We start from the raw sequence: 21,920 nt of genomic DNA on the forward strand, positions 1-21,920 counted from the left end.
GCTCCCTATGCCTCTCATTCCAGCATGTATATTGTTAATGTATCCTCCTCTGACCAGACCCTCCAACTCCACACTCCACTACGTCACTCGGGGACACCACCATGTCACTCGGGGACACCACCACGTCACTCGGGGACACCACCAAGTCACTCGGGAACACCACCACATCACTCGGGGACACCACCACATCACTCGGGGACACCACCACATCACTCTGGGAACACCACCACATCACTCTGGGAACACCACCACATCACTCGGGAACACCACCACATCACTCGGGAACACCAACACATCACTCGGGTACACCACCACATCACTCGGGGACACCACCACATCACTCGGGGACACCACCACATCACTCAGGGGCACCGCTCAGGGGCACCACCACATCACTCAGGGGAAACCATAACATCACTCGGGGACAACACTACATCACTCAGGGACACCACCACATCACTCAGGAACACCACCACATCACTCGAGAACAGCACCACATCACTCGGGAACACCACCACATCACTCGAGAACACCACCACATCACTCGGGAACACCACCACATCACTCAGGAGCACCACCACATCACTCGGGGACACCACCACATCACTCTGGGAAACCACCACATCACTCTGGGACACCACCACATCACTCTGGGACACCACCACATCACTCTGGGACACCACCACATCACTCTGGGACACCACCACATCATCACTCAGCACCACAACAGCACTGTCCTTGCTTGCTACCAACAAGCATTGCCATAGCCAATAGGACTCGCATTAGGAAAGTGTAAGCTATTGGCTTTGTGAATAACGATGCTATTAATTTATATATTTTTAAAGCCAACACATATTGAAAAAATGTGTCATTTACAATACCAATAGCTCACACTTTCCTAATGCGAGACCTATTGCATTGCAAATGCTTGTTGCACTTTGACCTGTCATGACTCCCTAAGAATAAGTGACACCCCTAGTGATCCCTAATGCATTTTCAAAGTTGAGAGACCGGGGTACCAGCCGCAAAAACCGTTATGAACTGGAGCAGCTTCTATTTCTCACCAGGTTTGGAATAAAACTCTGGGCAATGCATGCAGACTGTGTCCTCTGTTCATAAAGAATGTACCTCCAAGGAGGAGAGGATCAAATCCCATCCGGGACTCACAAGAGGACACATGTAATAATTGTGATCCATACTGTGGACACGTAAATGATATATGATTAATGTAAGTATAGGTCAGAAATATTATGCGCCTTAAATATAAGGCAGTTTTTTGTGATGTTACTACGATGTGCACGAGATGAAATGATTTTATAGTAGAAAGCATGAAAACATAATACAGGAGTATAAAAAACAAAATATAAGAAATCTGTAAAGCTAGGTGTCTTTTCAAATGTAAATGTTTTGACTATTATACGGTATTACAAAATTGGCAATATGCAACACATATTTTGGCTTACGTATTTTTTTGCTCAATTAGTGGAACCACCTGTGTTCCAGAAAGTAGTTTCATTCAACAAATGTTCAATTAAATACATTATTTAGTTAATAAATGAATTCATTCACTATTTGCAACACAATCCAGGAAAAAGTACCCTGTCCAATTACTCCCTACTCTGGTTTGCAGTTTGATGAATCTGTTGATTGAAGTCTTTCTGGCGTTCCAGTTTTGCATTTAGTTTCTTGAATCAGAGACTAATTGTCCTAACCAGGATTGATATATATACCCACACACACACACGCACGCACTCACACACACATACACACACACACCCATACCCGCAATCTAAATACACCCCCTACCCAAACATGAAACAACTTCTGGCAACATAAAATATTGAAAATACTTTCTTATGGAAAGTAGTCATTTTCATTGACATGTAAGTAATGTGATCCCTAAAAATACACCTCCCACCTATTCACTCCCATAACCCATTACCTCGCTGCATTAATTTGTCTGTGTTACTTTTATTCGTCTGTAATTCCTGCTGTTTGTCAAAGGTTATTGCAACTGCTGTCACTGTAACCTGCAAAAAGAAAATCAGAATTAGGCTATTTGTTTCACAGATACTTGCTATTGCTAACATTGTTTTAATTGCTACATCACATATATAAAAAAAAAAGCAATGGCAACAGCAACAAGTCTTGGTCTGGCTGAGCTACTGGCTTTGGCAATGGTTTTTGCCGACCCCGCTGGTAATCTTGAAATGTATTTATATGAAGCAAAGTCCATTCAATGATGACTGTAAATGTACGTACATCCGTCATGATGCATGTGTCTGTAGTGACGCCAAATAGACGTCAGCAGCCCAGCACCACTAAGCAGCTGAAAGGCCCTCATTGAAATATATATATATATATATATATATATATATATATTCACTGAAAAAACCATAGGTTATAGACCATATATAGTTAGGAATTAGCATTTACAAAACCTTGAAAATTCACTGAAAAAACCATAGGTTATAGACCATATATAGTTAGGAATTAGCATTTAAAAAACCTTATTTTACTCACACAAAACCATTGAAATTCCATATATAGTTAGTTGCACTAACTATATATCGCGCACCCGCAATCCACTGCTGATGATGTCACATATTACATCATTCATGACATGGTCAGTGACATCACTGATGACATCACTGATGACATCTCAAATGACATCACTGATGACATCATCCAGTGACTGTGTGTTTCTGTAAAGTTTAAATATGTTTTACATATTGAAGAATGAGTAGATGTAGAAGTGTCTGGATGAAGGATTTAGTAGGTGCGTGACTGACTGTATGAGTGAGTGATTAAATGTGTCTCACTGAGTTCATGGGTTAGTGACTAAACTGTCTTAATTTGTGCATCATTATATCTGTTGTTCTGTAAACTGCTGCATGTGTTGATCAGTAGCTATATGAGTAACTATATGGGTTATTGATTGATTGCCCAAGTATTTGTATGGGAGACTGAGTGTGTGTGTGGCTGGCTGGGAGGTGTGTGACTCTGTGCAGATCAATGTGTACTTGTATCAATGATTGTATAAGAGAGTAATTATGTGTTAGTATATGTTTCAAAATGTAAGGTGCTCTATGTTTAACTGTATAGATTAGAAAATGGAAGTGTGATTGATTCTTTACAGGACTGACTAGGTGTGTGAGTAACTCCATGGATGAGTGACAGAGTGTGAGAGTCTGTATAGGTGTATGAGTGCATATGATAGTGTTGTAAAGATGAGTGATTGTATGTATGAATGATTGTATGGGTAAATGAGTGAATGTGTGTGTAAACATAGGAATCACTGAGTGCGTATGTAGTAACTAGTATTGGTGTGTCAATGGTTTCAAAAATTATACTCTGTATTTAACACTGGGTGTAACAGAGGTTATATTAAAGTGTGAGGAGATGCATTGTATTATCACATGAATGATATCATCAGTGATGTGGTCATTGATGTCAAATGAGATGTCATCAGTGATGTCATCAGTGATGTCACTGACCATGTCATGAATGATGTAATATGTGACATCATCAGCAGTGGATTGCGGGTGCGCGATATATAGTTAGTGCAACTAACTATATATGGAATTTCAATGGTTTTGTGTGAGTAAAATAAGGTTTTTTAAATGCTAATTCCTAACTATATATGGTCTATAACCTATGGTTTTTTCAGTGAATTTTCAAGGTTTTGTAAATGCTAATTCCTAACTATATATGGTCTATAACCTATGGTTTTTTCAGTGAATTTTCAAGGTTTTGTAAATGCTAATTCCTAACTATATATGGTCTATAACCTATGGTTTTTTCAGTGAATTTCAATGGTTTTTTAATAGCAAATATCACAAGCTGTCGAATGTCAAGTACGTGGTAAGTAAAAACATTTTCGTGTTTATGCACACTGATCTGCTTTGAATGCTGCCCCCCACCCCTCATTTCTATTAGGAGTACTCTCTCTTTGCAGATAGTGAAGGGTAGTTAACGCAGCCCTTTGCCCCCTTTGTAATCCGTCGTGCCTGCTTCTCTCTCCATTTGATTGATTGTTCTCTTTGGTTCATTCTCTATTTACAAACAAGCACAGAGTCGCAATACTCTGTTTAGTCTTTGCAGATAGCGAAAAATCGTGTAAAAAAACAAAAGGAATCGAGCAAAATCAGTAGGCCACTAATGGGATCTCTTTTTGACCTCGCTAAAATAGAAACATTAGGAACAACCTGTTGAAAATAGCAATGCGTATGTATATAAGCGGCGTTCATTTGTGTTCACAGTACCCCTTGTTGATTGTTTCAATCGAGCATTGAATTGTTCGAAGTTAATTCTCTTAAGGATCTTCTCTACCTGCAAATGAGGAAGAATAGGAATATTCTCTCTCCCTTTGCAGATAGTGAAGGGTAGGTAACGCAAGCCTTTAACACGTCGTACCTATTTCATTCCTCATTGATTGATTGATTGTCCGAACATTGACTGTTTGGGAATTAGTTCTTTTTGGAGGTATTCCCTGTTTGCAAATAAACGTAGGAAAATCTTTGCAAGTAGTGAAAGGGTACGTAATGCGGACCGTTCTCCCCCGTTGTAATCTGTCATGCCTATCTACTCCCCACTGATTGATGCACCTTTTTCACCCGGACCATTTACTAGAGATACGTCATCTGGCCCGACCAGAGAGCACCCCTAGTGAAAAGGACATATGCAATAATAACGAAGTGATCACTGTATCCTGTTAACAGAAACTTTACCATGAAACAACCTGGAAAGAAAAAAATAGGAAAACGAAAATCAGTAGGCCACTGATGAACATGAACTTTTATTAAACAACGAACAAAGAAACGATAACATAACGTAATGATAAAACCTATTAATGTCCTAGAAACAAGAAAACGTTAAAATATGCCAGTGGTGAGAGACCAGAAAAACAGTAAGAGAAACCAAATCACCCCTCGCTGTCCCACCGCCTGCCACGCCAAAAAAATCGATAGACTAGGGAAAATGCAAGTCAGTAGAACATCCACCCCCACTCTGGAAACTTCCAAGGTGGGGCAGGGTTCCGGCTACGCCCAGCCGGGAGCAGCCCATATAAGGCAGGTCCTGCTGCTACGCCTCGGCCAGGAGATCCTAACGTAGGGTGTAGCCGAAGGAGAGGCCGAGGCCAGCGGGACCCGGCCAGGGGATTGCCTTTACAACGCTGAACAGTTGCAGGGGGGGGGAATGTCTCCTCGACCCTCCCCTCTCTCTCCCAGTCCGGCCGCGGTGGCCCTTGAGAATTGCAGGTAGTCCCGCCACATGCTCTTCCGGTCCGACCACCAACGGTCGGGGGGCCGAGGCCGACGGGATCCGGCTGCAGCCGATAAACCAAGAAACCCGTTCATGGGGCCAGAGCCAGGGGCGTCCGGCCGACATCCACCGGAAGCCCGGCCCGAAGACGGACGGGACACTTCTTTCTTTTATAATGGCTGCGACAACACTGGGGGGGGATGTCTTGCACATGCCTCCGACCCCCTCGTCCTCATCGCCTGGTCCGGCCATAACAAATCTCAAGCGAGACGCCGTGGGGTGCACTGGGAGGGAGAGACGGTGCGAACAGGCCTCTCCCGCCTCCCCAGGTGGAGACTTCCCAGCTGCACCCTCAGCGCTCCAGGCGCCCGGAAAACGGTTCTTCCACTGTGGCCATGCTGCAACGTCTCGCCCGGCAGGGTGGAGCCCGTCCGCTCATGTGACCCCGCGATCGCCGGTAGCTGCCGAACTCTCAAAATGGCGGTCGACCTGGCAAGAGCGGGCCCAGCATAAAGAAATGGCCCGGTCACTGGTTGACTCCACCACCGTAGTCCTCCACGACCTTGAAGATTCTAGAGGAGCCGCGGGAGTCTCCGACCCCCGATGGGGAATGACTGCCATGATCGCCCGTGGAGTGACGAAACTGTATCCGCGGGACGTCGGCGCTCCCATGCTGGCGCCAGCCTCACTTTGAATTACTAGAATCCTGCAGACCTCACTTCCGGTGAAAGCACAGTGTGACCCGGTAGGAAAAATTATTGCACCCCCTCCCCTTTTTGACTGATAGTTCAAACCACCGATCCTTTCCTTTGCCCTTTTAACGGAACTTTGGACTGCCTCCCCCTCTTTTACATTTTCTAGAGAAAACAAAACATTAACCACTACATTAGCATAGCAGTTGACACCAGAACTGTTTTCAAATTGAAAACCAACAACATCTTCAACAGAATCCTTTTTGTTTCTGCTGTGACCCTGCTACAGCACAGGCATTGTCCCCAGCAGTAATTCTGCAATGCCGGTAAGAATAGCTGTGGTGCCTACTGGACTCACTCACCCCCGCGGCGCCCCACGCCGTTTTTTGCTGGGCGGCAACTTACTAGACATCACTTTCGTGCCATCTAGATTTCAGCGCGTTCTGCTGCCTTGGAACTATTCGCACAACAGACCGCTACTGACAAGAATATTTCATTATTGGTGCTGTCAATTTCAATAAATCTATTGGATAATTCAAAAGAAATTGCCACGGTCTCTTCGTTGTTTAAATGTTTTTACTGTTTTTGTTTTCTTGTATATATTTATATGTTATTAAAGTTTTATATTCCTACTACTTTCTTGGAGTGCTATATATTTTTAATGTGACACATAATTGTAAAAACTTTGATGTACAAAGAGTCATTCCTGGAATCTTCCGCTTCAGGCTCGGTCCCCTCCCCAATCACAATACAGGATGGTTTTCAGATAGTAGGAACACGTGTGGTGTGACGGATCTCATCGGGTGTGGGCCTTGATCTACTATAACTCCTTTGAAGAGGGGTGATTCTTTACAGCTGGGGCCATAAACTACATCTGCAGGGCTAGCTGATAGCCTGGACAATCGGACACAGAGAAAGAGGAGTGTCAGAGGGTGCGGTAGTGAATAGGGCGAAAGGGAGGTGTCAGGCGGGCACAGAGTGTGATTCTCAGGGAAGAGCAGCGCAGATGGGGGGAGGTTTATTGCCCATGCATAAGACAGAGAGCGGTGGTGACCAGTGCCTAGGGAAGATGCTTGCGTGGGTGAGGAGCCATGCTACGAATCGACAGCGTGCAGAGAGTGGGTCTGGTCAAGACATCTAAAATGGCTGCCGTGCACGACAAAAGTGTGGCATTTGAAAAAAGGCAAGATGGCGCAGACAATGTTTTTCAACACTTCCTCATTTCCTTCGAATCGAACGTTAACAGACGTTGGGGCATATTACCAAAGTTAAGCGATATTTATCGCTAACGATGCTTACCAACCAATTTTTTACCACTAAGCATCGTCAGAAATTATCGAAGATAAACCTTACTATTATCAAGGTTTATCGCAAATGCGATAATAAACGGCCGCAATGCATGAATATCGCTAAAAACTCAGCGATATTCATGCATTACCGAGCTAATGCTCTTAGCCATGTTATCCACCTCCCATTGGATAACATGGCTAAGAACTGCTCAGGGCAGGTGTTACTTTTTGGAGATATTCGCGCTTAGCGCGAATATCTCCAAAAGTTGGTAATAGGAGATAGATATCTTGCATGTTGTAATGCAAGTTATTGTGGTATATGGAACTCATACCATAATCTCTCAGGAAAGCAGAAACTGATCCTTTTGGGACCGCCTAAAAAGGCCCAGGGGGTGAGGAGTACTCTACTTTGCCCCCTTTTCACGTTCCGAACTATTTTATTTTACTCTCTTCTGTAATTACACAAAATAGCAGCGATAAGATGCATCGGAGACACACAGTGAGAGAAAGGAGGCCGGAGATGAAGAAGACATGTCAAATACACATTGGAGATAATATAGTGGCAGAAGGGAAGTAAATATGAGTAAACTTACCATGTAACATAAAAATGTTGCACTCTATACTATAAGTCTCATTTTATACTACAATCACTTCGCTACAACCTCATAAATTAAAAATAAAAATGAATAATGTCTCAAACAATTTTTGATTTCTAAATATAAATTTATTCTTCAGAATTTTCTAAATTTGAAAGAACTAGTAACATGTCCTCATCAGCAATGTCCTCATTAAAAGTCTCTAATGATGATTCTTGTAACTCTATGGCCTCCAAACACTCGATAAATTCGCCATCAAGAGATTGATCAAAAAAATCATTCAAGTCATCTCCTCCTTGTGACAATATTTCATTATTGGTGCTGTCAATTTCAATCAATGTAGTGGAATCATTCAAGTCATCTCCTCGTGACAATATTTCATTATTGGTGCTCTCAATTTCAATCAATGTAGTGGAATCATTCAAGTCATCTCCTCCTTGTGACAATATTTCATTATTGGTGCTGTCCATTTCAATCAATCTAATGGAATCATACAAGCCATCTCCTCCTTGTGACAATATTTCATTATTGGTGCTCTCAATTTCAATCAATGTAGTGGAATCATTCAAGTCATCTCCTTGTGACAATATTTCATTCTTGGTGCTGTCCATTTCAATCAATCTAATGGAATCATACAAGTCATGTCCTCCTTGTGACAATATTTCATTATTGGTGCTCTCAATTTCAATCAATGTGTTGGACAATTCAAAAGAAATTGCCACGGTCTCTTCATTGTGAGCCATTTTATTTTGAAATTGCTTGCTGTAAATTGCAGAAAAAAATAATCACTTTCATTTATCGTTTTTAGTAATACATAATATAAAACTAACTTTATCAAGTATTTAGTATAACAGAAGGACTGCAAATAAATAACAGAAAACATTTTTCAAATTATCTTCAAGTGTACAACATAGTTCCCCTTACAAATTAACAACTCACCTTTTTAAAAGTAGCAGAAGTGTTAGTACTGTGTAAATCAAACACCAGAAATTCACCACCAAAAATTCCTCACAAATGTACCTCAGACAGTAGTATCACAAAATGGCTGTGGTTTCCTCTCATTTGACATATATACATAACCAATTAACTTTCATCACACACAAATACAAAACCAAAGTAACATTTTAATTGGTTCTAAATTTCAACACTTTCAAATGTGTTTTCCCCATGCAATTTTCCATAGGACATTTACACACGTCTACAGCCTGAATGGCTGAACGGAATTACACCAAACTTGGCAAAATGGTACATCAAACCTAAGAGGTCAGGAAGGATCTACTATGCCCCCTTATGGTCATTTCCCCCTTCGCTTTGGCCTCCTCTTGTCTCTCAATCCTACCGAGAGACAAGATGGCGGCCGCTACGGACTGTTTGGAATGTTGACAGACGCCGGAGAACCAATCAGCTTCGCAAAGCTCCGTAACGCGAAAAGTACGCGAAGCGGAGCGCTGTTACAGATATATATCTTTTTTTGAACGTTAATTTCTCAAAATCCACTGGAGCACATATATTGAGACCTAGCAAAGGCACATCGGGCTACCAGTCCCTAATATTTTGCCAAGTTTCGTGCAAATCCATTCAGCCGTTCGATTATTATTATTTTTTTTTTTTTTTGCCCCGCGGGGCCCTTTTAAAACCTCCACATCAAACCTAGGGGGTCAGCGAGGATCTACTATGCCCCCTTATAGTTATTTCCCCCTTTGTTTTGACCTCCTCTTGTCTCTCGATCCTACCGAGAGACAAGATGGCGGCCGCTACAGACTTTTTGGAATGTTGACAGACGCCGGAGAACCAATCAGCTTCGCTTCACAAAGCTCCGTTGCGCGTAAAGTACGCGTCCTGGGACGCTGCCAGGTCCGCTGTTACAGATATAGATCTTTTTTTAAACGTTAATTTCTCAAAATCCACTGGAGCACATATATTGAGACCTACAAAAGGCACATCGGGCTACCAGTCCCTACAATTTTGCCAAGTTTCGTGCAAATCCATTCAGCCGTTCGGGCTAAAAGTGAGGCCAACCGCCCTATGGAAAACTCAATGTTAAAAACACGTTTTGGGACCCCCCTTTTTTCTCGGCCCCCCCTTGACGAACCCCCCCCCAAATTTTCAAGGGCTGCTCAGAAACAAAATGTGCCATTTTCCTGAAAATTTCAGCCAATTCCGTCCACAAACGCCAAAGTTATTAGACATAGAATTTTCAAAAATCCCATAGAGAAAAAATCCTAACTATATATACCTACTGGCGACCGCCAGTAGGTAATATATATACACACATATATATATATATATAGATATATATATATATATATACACACACATATATATATATATATATTACCTACTGGCGGTCGCCAGTAGGTATATATAGTTAGGATTTTTTCTCTATGGGATTTTTGAAAATTCTATGTCTAATAACTTTGGCGTTTGTGGACGGAATTGGCTGAAATTTTCAGGAAAATGGCACATTTTGTTTCTGAGCAGCCCTTGAAAATTTGGGGGGGGTTCGTCAAGGGGGGGGCAGAGAAAAAAGGGGGGTCCCAAAACGTGTTTTTAACATTGAGTTTTCCATAGGGCGGTTGGCCTCACTTTTAGCCCGAACGGCTGAATGGATTTGCACGAAACTTGGCAAAATTGTAGGGACTGGTAGCCCGATGTGCCTTTTGTAGGTCTCAATATATGTGCTCCAGTGGATTTTGAGAAATTAACGTTTAAAAAAAGATATATATCTGTAACAGCGGACCTGGCAGCGTCCCAGGACGCGTACTTTACGCGCAACGGAGCTTTGTGAAGCGAAGCTGATTGGTTCTCCGGCGTCTGTCAACATTCCAAAAAGTCCGTAGCGGCCGCCATCTTGTCTCTCGGTAGGATCGAGAGACAAGAGGAGGTCAAAACAAAGGGGGAAATAACTATAAGGGGGCATAGTAGATCCTCGCTGACCCCCTAGGTTTGATGTGGAGGTTTTAAAAGGGCCCCGCGGGGCAAAAAATAATAATAATAATAATAATCGAACGGCTGAATGGATTTGCACGAAACTTGGCAAAATATTAGGGACTGGTAGCCCGATGTGCCTTTGCTAGGTCTCAATATATGTGCTCCAGTGGATTTTGAGAAATTAACGTTCAAAAAAAGATATATATCTGTAACAGCGCTCCGCTTCGCGTAACGGAGGTTTGCGAAGCTGATTGGTCATTCTGTCACTGGGCTATAGTTGGGCTACATCTGGCTGATATTTGGGCTACATTTGTTTTTTTGTGTGTCTGGCGGCCATCTTTGGGCTACATTGGGCTACATTGGGCTTCATTGGGCTACATTGGGCTACATTTGGGCTCCAACATATATATAGGCCAATGTAGCCCAATATATATTTTTCAAAGTTAATTTTCGTAAAAACCACTGGAGCATATATCTGAGACATAGCAAAGGCACATCGGGCTACCAGTCCCTACAATTTTGCCAAGTTTCGTGGAAATCCATTCAGCCGTTCGAGCTAAAAGTGAGTCCAACCGCCCTATGGAAATGAAGGAAATGAATGGGTAATTTGTAATTAGCAAATAGCTAATCGCAAACTAGGAATGGTAAAGAATCGCTATTTATTCCTTAAAGTTCGCTATTTAGGAAATGCAAAAAACTTTGATGATACATATGGCGGTTCATCTCTAACAAGATAAGAAGCATAGGGATACATTTATGATGACTGGCGCATCACCAGGGATGTGTTAGTCATTCTGTGCCGCTGTTCCGTCACCTATGGTGTGCTGCATTTACAATGCGGCGCATCATGGGGCAAAAACAGCACAGATGCGTGATGTATCTGTGCCGTAAAGGTGGCGCATTGCTGGAGTTGTATCGCAAGTGTGATGAAGCTCCAGCAAGGGTCGGGGGTGCCCCTGTCGCAGGGTTTCTGTTCTCACACAGAACTGTGGACAGAGGATTGGAACCTCGGCGAATTAGGGTGTCCCAAAACTCACGTTAGTAATCAAAAACTCCTTAGCAAGCTAGGTACAGTGTCACATTGGATATAACAAACTCTCAATGTTTAGACAATCCAGAATATGAACTTATAGTACCTCAGGATACGTGGAACTCATGAACAGTCGGTCGTTATATATTTCTTAGAAACCAGAACATGGAGTTAAGAAGAACACATGTGTATTTGAAATGTTTATTTACTAATGCCGTCTTCTCAGGCGTAGTATCTTAGATAATACAAGTACACATATTATCAGTAGCAAAATTACCAGCATAGTTACTAGTACATAAAAAGCGAATGGTGACAGTATGTTAACATGCTGTAAATGAATAAGAGTTAGCAACACTTATAAGCAGCCGCGGGCCGTGGAGGGAGTTACGGTGGGGCAGGGAGGCGGGGAGGGGGAGGGGCAAGGTAGAGAGGGCTCCACCCTGCTTCTCCTCCTCCCCGCCTCCCTGCCTCACCGTAACTCCCTCCACGGCCCGCGGCTGCTTATATCTCACCCTCCCTAATACGCATATTATATTATTTGCTAAGAAGGTCTCTTTGTGTTGGTTTAGGGCGTGCCCATACTTTAGTGTCTTAGATTTGAAGGAATCACATCAGCATACACCAGCTCTCTCTTCATGTGAACCGCATCAACTGTTGTGTATGTGTGTTCGGCAAAGCAATATAAAACCCGCCTCATGCCCAGAATTGGCAGAAGTTGCACTTATGTTATGAGTATGAAGTCGTGGAGATCAGACCTCATAACAATTCTGTATCGTGTTGTTCTTGAAACTTTACCACTCGCTGTACAGATATAGTTTAACAAGCAAAGCAGATAGTAGAGCAATAACATATTATTCTCATGTAAACCACGATGAACTACTAGGTGGAAAGCTAAAGCAACAACTAAGTGTCGTGTGCAGAAGTTGCAAAAAAGGAAAAATGGCGTTTAAACCGGTAATGAGCCCATGCTAACTTAACACGGTGTAAAGATATCCAGGACCTAGATGACACCTCCCCATGATCCGGAAACGAACTGAATAAGATAATAGAAGTGCCATCTCATGAGAGCAGATTGCAAGTTTATATGTGGACGGTCCGCAAGGTAAAGCATTAAAAACTAGGAAAATTTAATGCTAAAGAAAAATAAAACAGCCAAGTACTTTATCGAGTCTTAAGCCAATAGGCAAGGTAAATAATAAAAACTTGACAAATAAGTCAATGAATTGTCAATGAAATGCTAGTACTCAGCATATCAAACATGAAAAAGGTCTATGACATAACTGTGTATGCAAAATAAGCTGCAACAGCCTCCAATAGGAAGTCACCGTCTTCATCCGAAAACAGTTCAGCCATCCAATTTAAAAGCGGAAAAGAACATACGTGCTCTCCCAGCACCGGATCCTCTATCACCATCAGAGGACAGCTCGGTGGGTTTTCAAGAAAGCTCTGTTCCAAGAAAGACTGTGCTGCCGCCAGTAAATTCCAGGGACCAAGTAGTCCATGCATCAATGCCACAGCCATAATCCTTTCGCCAGGACAAACCAACTCGTGAGTAATGATAGGAGTCATCAGCTGATTAAAGTCGACGTCAGGAGAAACCGGTCCGCAGAGACACAAATCAATGGCCCAATCGAAATCACAGGTCAGGCAGTGAAATACAGGCTGGACACAGGTGAAGTAGGAGAATCGAAAAGATAATCCATATGCCGTGCTTAATATCGCCAACGGCATTGTGCCATAATATTCTAGCATGCGATTGCGGAACAGTGTCAGCAGCTGCAGGGTGGGAGGTTGCATAGGAGGGACATCCATATTTAAAAATGTAAAAAAGCACAAGAGCGTCCGCTGGTAATGCAAGTAAAAATGCCAATCCACGAACCAGAGTGGAGAAAATAGAATGAAAGGAAGCAGGGATGACTCCAAAGATTTTCTCAAATGAAGTCACGAGACCACTGGTAACAACTTTAAAAAAGTGCGCCAGGGTCTTTGTGGAGGATGCGTTAAAGATAGTCGGAACCATCTTGCTGAAATTGAAAGGCAAATCTGAATTGAAAAGGGTCTGCACCTCTGTACGGGTGTTCGCTATGTGAAGCACGAAAGTTTCACGGGCCGAACTCAAGGCCACCTCTCTCTGAGACAAAAGAGCTCTTATTCTTGCCATGCCGTTGAAATCTGTCCCAAGGTTGGTATTTGTGGCCAGATTGAAAACTCCCTATGTTCATGTGTGGGAGGAAATAGAACATTTCTGCAGCAAATAACCCGTTCACTTACTGTTACGATAAAAGGAATACTTTTAATTAACTCAGAACAATCTTCATTATTGAGCATCAAATAACTACCATTTTCCAACAACTTGAACGTGGGGATGATAGCAGGAACTGGCGTGCCTTGCAACACGCAAGCCATATTTGGTCGGTGTTTGTTGCATGAACCGTGTAACTGTATGTGCCTACACATTAGTGAATGATCTGGCGTCTCAGTGCATTCCTCTCCATTCAGATAAACTTCTTGATCATCTTTGAAACATCTGTATGTGTATGGAAGCGACCAGACCTCATGAAGAAAAGCACTACCTAAAGGTTCATAACGACCTATTGGTATATATTTCATACAATTTGAAAACTTATATAAAGCAAAAGGCAGCGTTATTAAACCGTGGATAAGGCACGTTGCCAAAAAACCCGCAATCCTCTGCTGATGATGTCAGTGAGCATGTCATGAATGATGTAATATGTGACATCATCAGCAGTGGATTACGGGTAATAGTATCTCTAGTTTACTCCCCTATAGCTGTCTTTCTTTTAACATAAGTGTCTGTTTCCTTCCCTTATACTTACTGTTTTTGGTTCGCTTCAGGTTCGCGTACCGGCGAGCGAACTGGGAAGCGAACTAAGAGAAATAGAGGTTGGCACAGTTCCAAATATTGTACCAATTTTTTAATAACGGGGAGGTAGTTCTGAAAAGAACTTTTTTTTCTATTGTTTTTGTTGTTTTATATTTTTTTTATTATTTTTCGGAACATTTTTTTACTTTTTTTGAATTTTTCTGAACAGTTTTATATTTTTTTGGGTTTTTCTTGGAGGGGGCAATGAAAACGATTCATTGTAAAGGGCTCAACAGGAGCAACAAAACAAAAAAAGAAGTATTTATTATTTTGGGCGTTTCGTACAAACTTGCATATGATAGTCAATAGCTCTGTTGATCAGAGTGATGCTTTTTTCTCCATAGGAAATGAATCCATCGCAAAATACGCAGATGTGTTTTACTTCACCAAATTTCATTTGTATATTTGGCACCATCTCCCTGCCCTCTGGTCCCGTTACTTCCGGTACAACAGATCTTCTGGCCATAATAGGGAGATTATCTAGGTCGTTCCGAAACTGTGCAGCACTGTAGTTGTTAGGATGCCACCTAGTCATATGGCGATGCATTGTGTAGTTTCCGAAACTGTATTTTTTCTCGGTTCCTCTGGACAGTCTATCTTGACATATAAGGCAAGTTACGTATCTTGCATTTACTTTTTTCTGACCTTTGGGAATTTTAAAAAATTGCCAAATGAAGTTTTCTTTCCGGTGAGACGTCCTGGGCTGCTCAGGCAAAAACTGCCTCTCTTCGTGCTCGTCGTCCTGTTCCTCTTCTTCTTCTTCTTGTTGAATTATAACTTGAGCAGGTGGTCCACTCTTCCTTGGATGTGGTGGAGGTGGTGGGGAAGCACCAGCTGAAGCTACTAAAGAAGCCATTGCTCAGTGATCACAAAGGGTCTTTCTCTCACAATGATGAAAGTCAGAGTGAGGAAAGAAGGAGGGATTTTCATCATTTGGGAAAAACAAGAGTTCTCAACCAATCAAAAGTGTTCATTTTAGATTATATGACCTAGTCTTACATCATTAGGAAACCAAAAGTGAAATGAACCAATGAAAAGTGTTATTACCAAGTCACATGACTTGCTGTGTTTACGTTAAGCGCTTTGCAGGGCCTCCCGGTTTGCTTCCAGAAACCTGCGCTTTGCGACTCGCTTCGCGTACCAGTTCGCTAACGTAGCACGTCATATGACGTATCACGCGACAACGTGAAACGTCATGCGGACGGGAGGCGTCACGATGTTGTTTTCTAACGCGGCACTTGCGGTAAAGAAACGTTTACCGGCTCGCGGTCTATTTCGCGGCATCAAGGTCAGCTAACGGGAAGCTTCCCGATTCGCGAAGCGGGAACGAAGAAAAAAATATATTTAAAAAAAAAATTATTCATAAACATATAAAATATATTTTTGGATTTAAAGAAGAATACATTTTACAGCTACAGATATTAGCTGTTAAAAAACCAATGAAATTCACAGAAAAAACCATAGGTTATAGACCATATATAGTTAGGAATTAGCATTTACAAAACCTTGAAAATTCACTGAAAAAACCATAGGTTATAGACCATATATAGTTAGGAATTAGCATTTAGAAAACCTTATTTTACTCACACAAAACCATTGAAATTCCATATATAGTTAGTTGCACTAACTATATATCGCGCACCCGCAATCCACTGCTGATGATGTCACATATTACATCATTCATGACATGGTCAGTGACATCACTGATGACATCACTGATGACATCTCAAATGACATCACTGATGACATCTCATTTGACATCAATGACCACATCACTGATGATATCATTCATGTGACAATACAATGCATCTCCTCACATTTTAATATAACCTCTGTTTCACCCAGTGTTAAAAAGAGAGTATAATTTTTGAAACCATTGACACACCAATACTAGTTACTACATACGCACTCACTGATTGCTACGTCTACACACACCTTCACTCATTCACCCATACAATCATTCATACATACAATCACTCATCTTTACAACACTATCATATGCACTCATACACCTATACAGACACTCACAGTCTGCCACTCATCCATGGAGTTACTCACACACCTAGTCAGTCCTGTAAAGAATCAATGACACTTCCATTTTCTTGTCTATACAGTTAAACATAGAGCACCTTACATTTTCAAACATATACTAACACATACTTACCTTCTTATACAATCATTGATACAAGTACAGATTGATCTGCACAGAGTCACACACCTCCCAGCTAGCCACACACACACTCAGTCTCCCATACAAATACTTGGGCAATCAATCAACAACCCATATAGTTACTCATATAGCTACTGATCAACACATGCAGCAGTTTACAGAACAACAGACATAATGATGCACAAATTAAGACAGTTTAGTCACTAACCCATGCAGTCAGTGAGACACATTTAATCACTCACTCATACAGTCAGTCATGCACCTACTAAATCCTTCGTCCAGACACTTACACATCCACTCATTCTTCAATATGTAAGACATATTTAAACTTTATAGAAACAAAAAATCACTGGATGTTGTTATCAGTGATGTCATCAGTGATGTCATTTGAGATGTCATCAGTGATGTCATCAGTGATGTCACTGACCATGTCATGAATGATGTAATATGTGACATCATCAGCAGTGGATTGCGGGTGCGCGATATATAGTTAGTGCAACTAACTATATATGGAATTTCAATGGTTTTGTGTGAGTAAAATAAGGTTTTCTAAATGCTAATTCCTAACTATATATGGTCTATAACCTATGGTTTTTTCAGTGAATTTTCAAGGTTTTGTAAATGCTAATTCCTAACTATATATGGTCTATAACCTATGGTTTTTTCTGTGAATATATATATATTCAGCTCACGGTTTCCACAAAGCTTCAACCAAAGAAACCACGCACTCCGGGATAGCTCTAAGATATTTATTTTAGAGTTCGCACTAGACGCGTTTCGGCGCTCCGCCTTTATCAATGTTACAAACATTGATGGTAGGCGCCATGTTTATAACAGCGTGCACGTGATTCAATGGCAAAAACAAACAAGGGACTGAAATTCGTACTCCATATTGGATGTTGTTCATGGGGTTCATCACATGTTGTCACAGTACATATCATGGTGGCAATACTATATAGTTTAGCCCATCTACATGCTCCAATTAATCTCGAGCATAAACGAGACAAAATTAATTTCGTATTATAATTTGCAAAAACAAAGAAAATTGTTTTCCTTTTTCTTTTCATTTGCGCATACAATTAAAAGTGACATGTTATCGAAACCTGCAGGAAAGTGAGCTGGATATATATATATATATATACACACATATATATATATATATATATATTCACTGAAAAAACCATAGGTTTGACACCAGTTATAGTTAGCTGGAAATTTTACTCGCATAAAACCAATGAAATTCCCACGTTATAGTTAGTTGGACTCACTATAACTTGCGCGTGCAATGCACTGCTGATGACGTCACATATTACATCACTCATGACATGGTCAGTGACATCAGTCATGACATCACTGATGACACTATCCAGTGAATGTGTGTCTTTTAAAAAAATAAATATGTGTTATATATGTATATGTAAAAGTTGATGGAAGAATAAATGTTTAAATAAGTGTTTACATGGATGTTTTTTATTTAAAAAAAATGATTGGTTAACTGGTTTATTAAGTGTATCTTAGTGAAAACATATATTAGAGAGTAATGTTTAAATATATGTATTAGTGTTTCACTTTGTGTATAAGTGGTTGCATGGGTTGGTGAGTAGCTACATGTGTATGTGTATGTATATGGGTTATTAGATGTTTTTGTTAGTATCAGTATGAGTGTTTGTATGGTTTGGTGGGGGTATTACCTAACACATAGATGCATGAATGACTGACTCTCTCTTTGTATGTGTTTTGAAGACAGCATATGTGCAGGACTGTATGGGTGGAAGAGTGTGTATATGTGTGTCTTAGTGAGTGAATGGCTGTCTCACTAGTGTCTTTATCAGTAACTACATATGTTTTAATCTAATATATGTGAATATTAATGTATATAAGTGAGTATATGTGAGAGAAAGAGATTGTAAGAGTTCCTGTTTAGATGAGTATGTGTTTCTATAAGTGATTGTTTAAGAGAGTTAAGTATGTGTATGTTTCCATAGAAGTAAGGTGGTTGTGTGTGTATAGCTGTATATGCAAATAAATGGATGTTCAATAGTTTATTTGCATGTGTGAATATGTGTGAGAGTATCTTTTGGATGACTATCGGTGTGTAACAGGATGTATAGGTGTATCACTACATATCATGAGTGAGTATATGTACGAGTGACTATATAGAACTGTTGATCAATGAGTGGATGTGTATATAGATGGTGGAATTATTGAATTGGTTGTTGTAACTGGTATGGGTATCTCCATTTTTTTTGAAAATTTTAGTTTCTATTTTTGAATATGTGTTTCAAGGGTTACATTACAGTGAAAAGAGGTCTGTCACTCTGTCACAAGGATGGTGTCATCAGTGATGTCATGACTGATGTCACTGACCATGTCATGAGTGATGTAATATGTGACGTCATCAGCAGTGCATTGCACGCGCAAGTTATAGTGAGTCCAACTAACTATAACGTGGGAATTTCATTGGTTTTATGCGAGTAAAATTTCCAGCTAACTATAACTGGTGTCAAACCTATGGTTTTTTCAGTGAATTTCATAGGTTTTGTAAATGCTATTTCCTAACTATAACGTGTGTAAAACCTATGGTTTTTTCAGTGAATTTCATAGGTTTTTTAAATGCTACTTCCTAACTATAACGTGTTTAAAACCTATGGTTTTTTCAGTGAATATATATATATATATATATATATATATATATATATATATATATATATAAATTTCTATGGCAAAATGAAACCCCTCATTTTGTTTTTTTTCAAATTAAATGTATTAAGTGTTACCACTTTATTCCAATCAAGATGACTTCAGGTGTGCCATACTTTTGTCATAAGTAAGACTGTTCGCGTTCTAGTTGTTCTTTAGAACACTCTGGGCCATTCTGTCATTGGGCTATAGTTGGGCTACATCTGGCTGATATTTGGGCTACATTTGGGCTCTTTTGTCTCTGGTGGCCATCTTGGGAGACTGCATATCAGAATTTTTTTAATGAAATATAAGAGGATTTGAGAAGTCACTCAAAATGTGCCCTAATTTTTCTTTCTTCAGCACTAATCATAATTTCTATGGCACAATGAACCCCCTCATTTTGTTCCTTTGCAAATTAAATGTTTTAAGTGTTAACACTTTATTCCAATCAAGATGACTTCAGGTGTGCCTCACTTTTGTCATAAGTAAGACTGTTAGCGCTCTAGTTGTTCTTTAGAACACTCTGGGACATTCTGTCATTGGGCTATAGTCGGGCTACATCTGGCTGATATTTGGGCTACATTTGTTTTTTTTTGTCTCTGGTGGCCATCTTTGGGCTATATTGGGCTACATTTGCGGCTCTAACATATATATATAGCCCAATGTAGCCCAATATATATTTTTTCAAAGTTAATTTTCTCAGCAACTACTGAACAGATTTACACCATTCAAAGAAAAGCGTAATCTGCGAGCTGGACTCTACCTTTCTACCAAATTTCTTATAAATCCATTCAGCCGTTCGAGCTGTAGCCATGTCTAAACGTCCTATGGAAAATAACATGGGGAAAACACGTTTTGGGACCCCCCTTTTATCTCAGCCCCCACTTGACGAATCCCCCCCAAACTTTCAGGGAAGGAGCGGAGCGGAGCAGGCCATCTTCTTTGAGAAATTCGCAAAGATTCGTCCACCGGCGCCAAAGTTATTCTCAATAGAATGTTGCAGATTTCCTATGGAAACTAGGTCCTAACTATAACTACCTACTGGCGACTGCCAGTAGGTAATATATATATATATATATATATATATATATATATATATATATATATATATATATATATATATATATATATATATATATATATATATATATATATATATATATGCTATATAAGAAACAGGAGACATGGGTGGGCAGGGAGCACTGGTGAGCTGGGACAGTGGCAATGAAGGCAGCGCGGGAAAAACGAGGGGAAAGCGCAAGCAATTACATGTTTCCGATGGCGTGCTGAAAATAAAATTTTAAAAAACTGATTACACTCAAGTAAGCAGTAAACATATACAACTTATTCGATCAGATCCCAGTGAGAATAACATGCACCTGAGCAGGACAAAACACAAATAGGTAGGAAAACCATTAAATGAGGAGCAACTAAGATATATACTAAAGTCATCGAGCCATGAGCAAGGGGCTGACTCAAAGCCCGCTCCAAATATGCTGGAAATAACAAGTCTGTCTACAGACAGCTAAAGTCTGTACAGACCTAAAAAGTTAGGCCTCCAATATTGTAATATGCATTGGTGGGATGGTGTAGTGCCACCCGGGACAGACTCTTCATGTTCATTTTTATGGAAGAACTACTACCTATAGAGACAGTGACAGGAAGCCCAAGTAAAAAGCTACCCCTCCCTGGTCTGTCACTCTCTTGCTGTGACTACCTGCTTGGGTTCACTGAGTAAGGCATCTTTGTGCCGCTCGAGACCCATAGAGGCTCTCAGTCTTTAAAAAAAAAACCTGTTATAATCGACCCCAGGTAAATGTGTCTGCTGTACTCGTGGACACTGCTTATTATACAACTAATACAGCCCTGCACTGGGTGGCAGATTCGCCTGCAGAAGTGCAGGAAATTACATTGCTAGTGATGTCAGCTCAACCTGAGACGGTCTTTCTGTCCAGCTTCCCTCTGCCGCCTTTGGTTTTGTGCCTCAACTCGTTCTCAGCTCGTTTTTCCGCCTCTTCTCTACTCGCTCTTGCCCTCAATTTTTACTCTTTCTGCCAGTTACTTTGCCTCTTTCTGGTTGTTTTTAACCTTTATTTTGTCTATTTCTGCTCGTTGCTGTCCTTTATTCTGCCTCTTCTTGTTTTTGACCTTTATTCTGCCTCTTTCTGACCTTTATTCTGCCTCTTTCTGCTAGTCTCTTACCTGCATTAGGTCTCTTTCCGCTCGTTTTTGTCCTTTATTCTCTCACTGCTTGTTTTTGACCTTTTTCCGCCTCTTTCTGGCCTTTATTCAGCCTTTCTGCTCATCCCCCACCTGCATTTTGCCTCTTTCTGCTCACCTCTCACCGGCATTTGGCCTCTTTCTGCTCGTTCCTCACCTGT

General features: G+C 40.8%; 1 protein-coding gene across 8 annotated transcripts in view; it reads right to left on the reverse strand.

The window, feature by feature from the left end:
- C2CD5 (C2 calcium dependent domain containing 5) overlaps nt 1-21,920 on the reverse strand; it is a 1,003,795-nt gene that overhangs the window by 237,079 nt on the left and 744,796 nt on the right. For all 8 annotated transcript variants that reach the window (XM_078674090.1, XM_078674088.1, XM_078674089.1 and 5 more), the window contains one exon: nt 1,943-2,030. In XM_078674090.1, the coding sequence (XP_078530216.1) occupies nt 1,943-2,030 (88 nt within the window). The remainder of the gene's footprint in view (nt 1-1,942; nt 2,031-21,920) is intronic.

Source organism: Lissotriton helveticus, chromosome 1_1 (assembly GCF_964261635.1).
Source record: "Lissotriton helveticus chromosome 1_1, aLisHel1.1, whole genome shotgun sequence".
NCBI classification, from domain to species: Eukaryota; Metazoa; Chordata; class Amphibia; order Caudata; family Salamandridae; genus Lissotriton; species Lissotriton helveticus.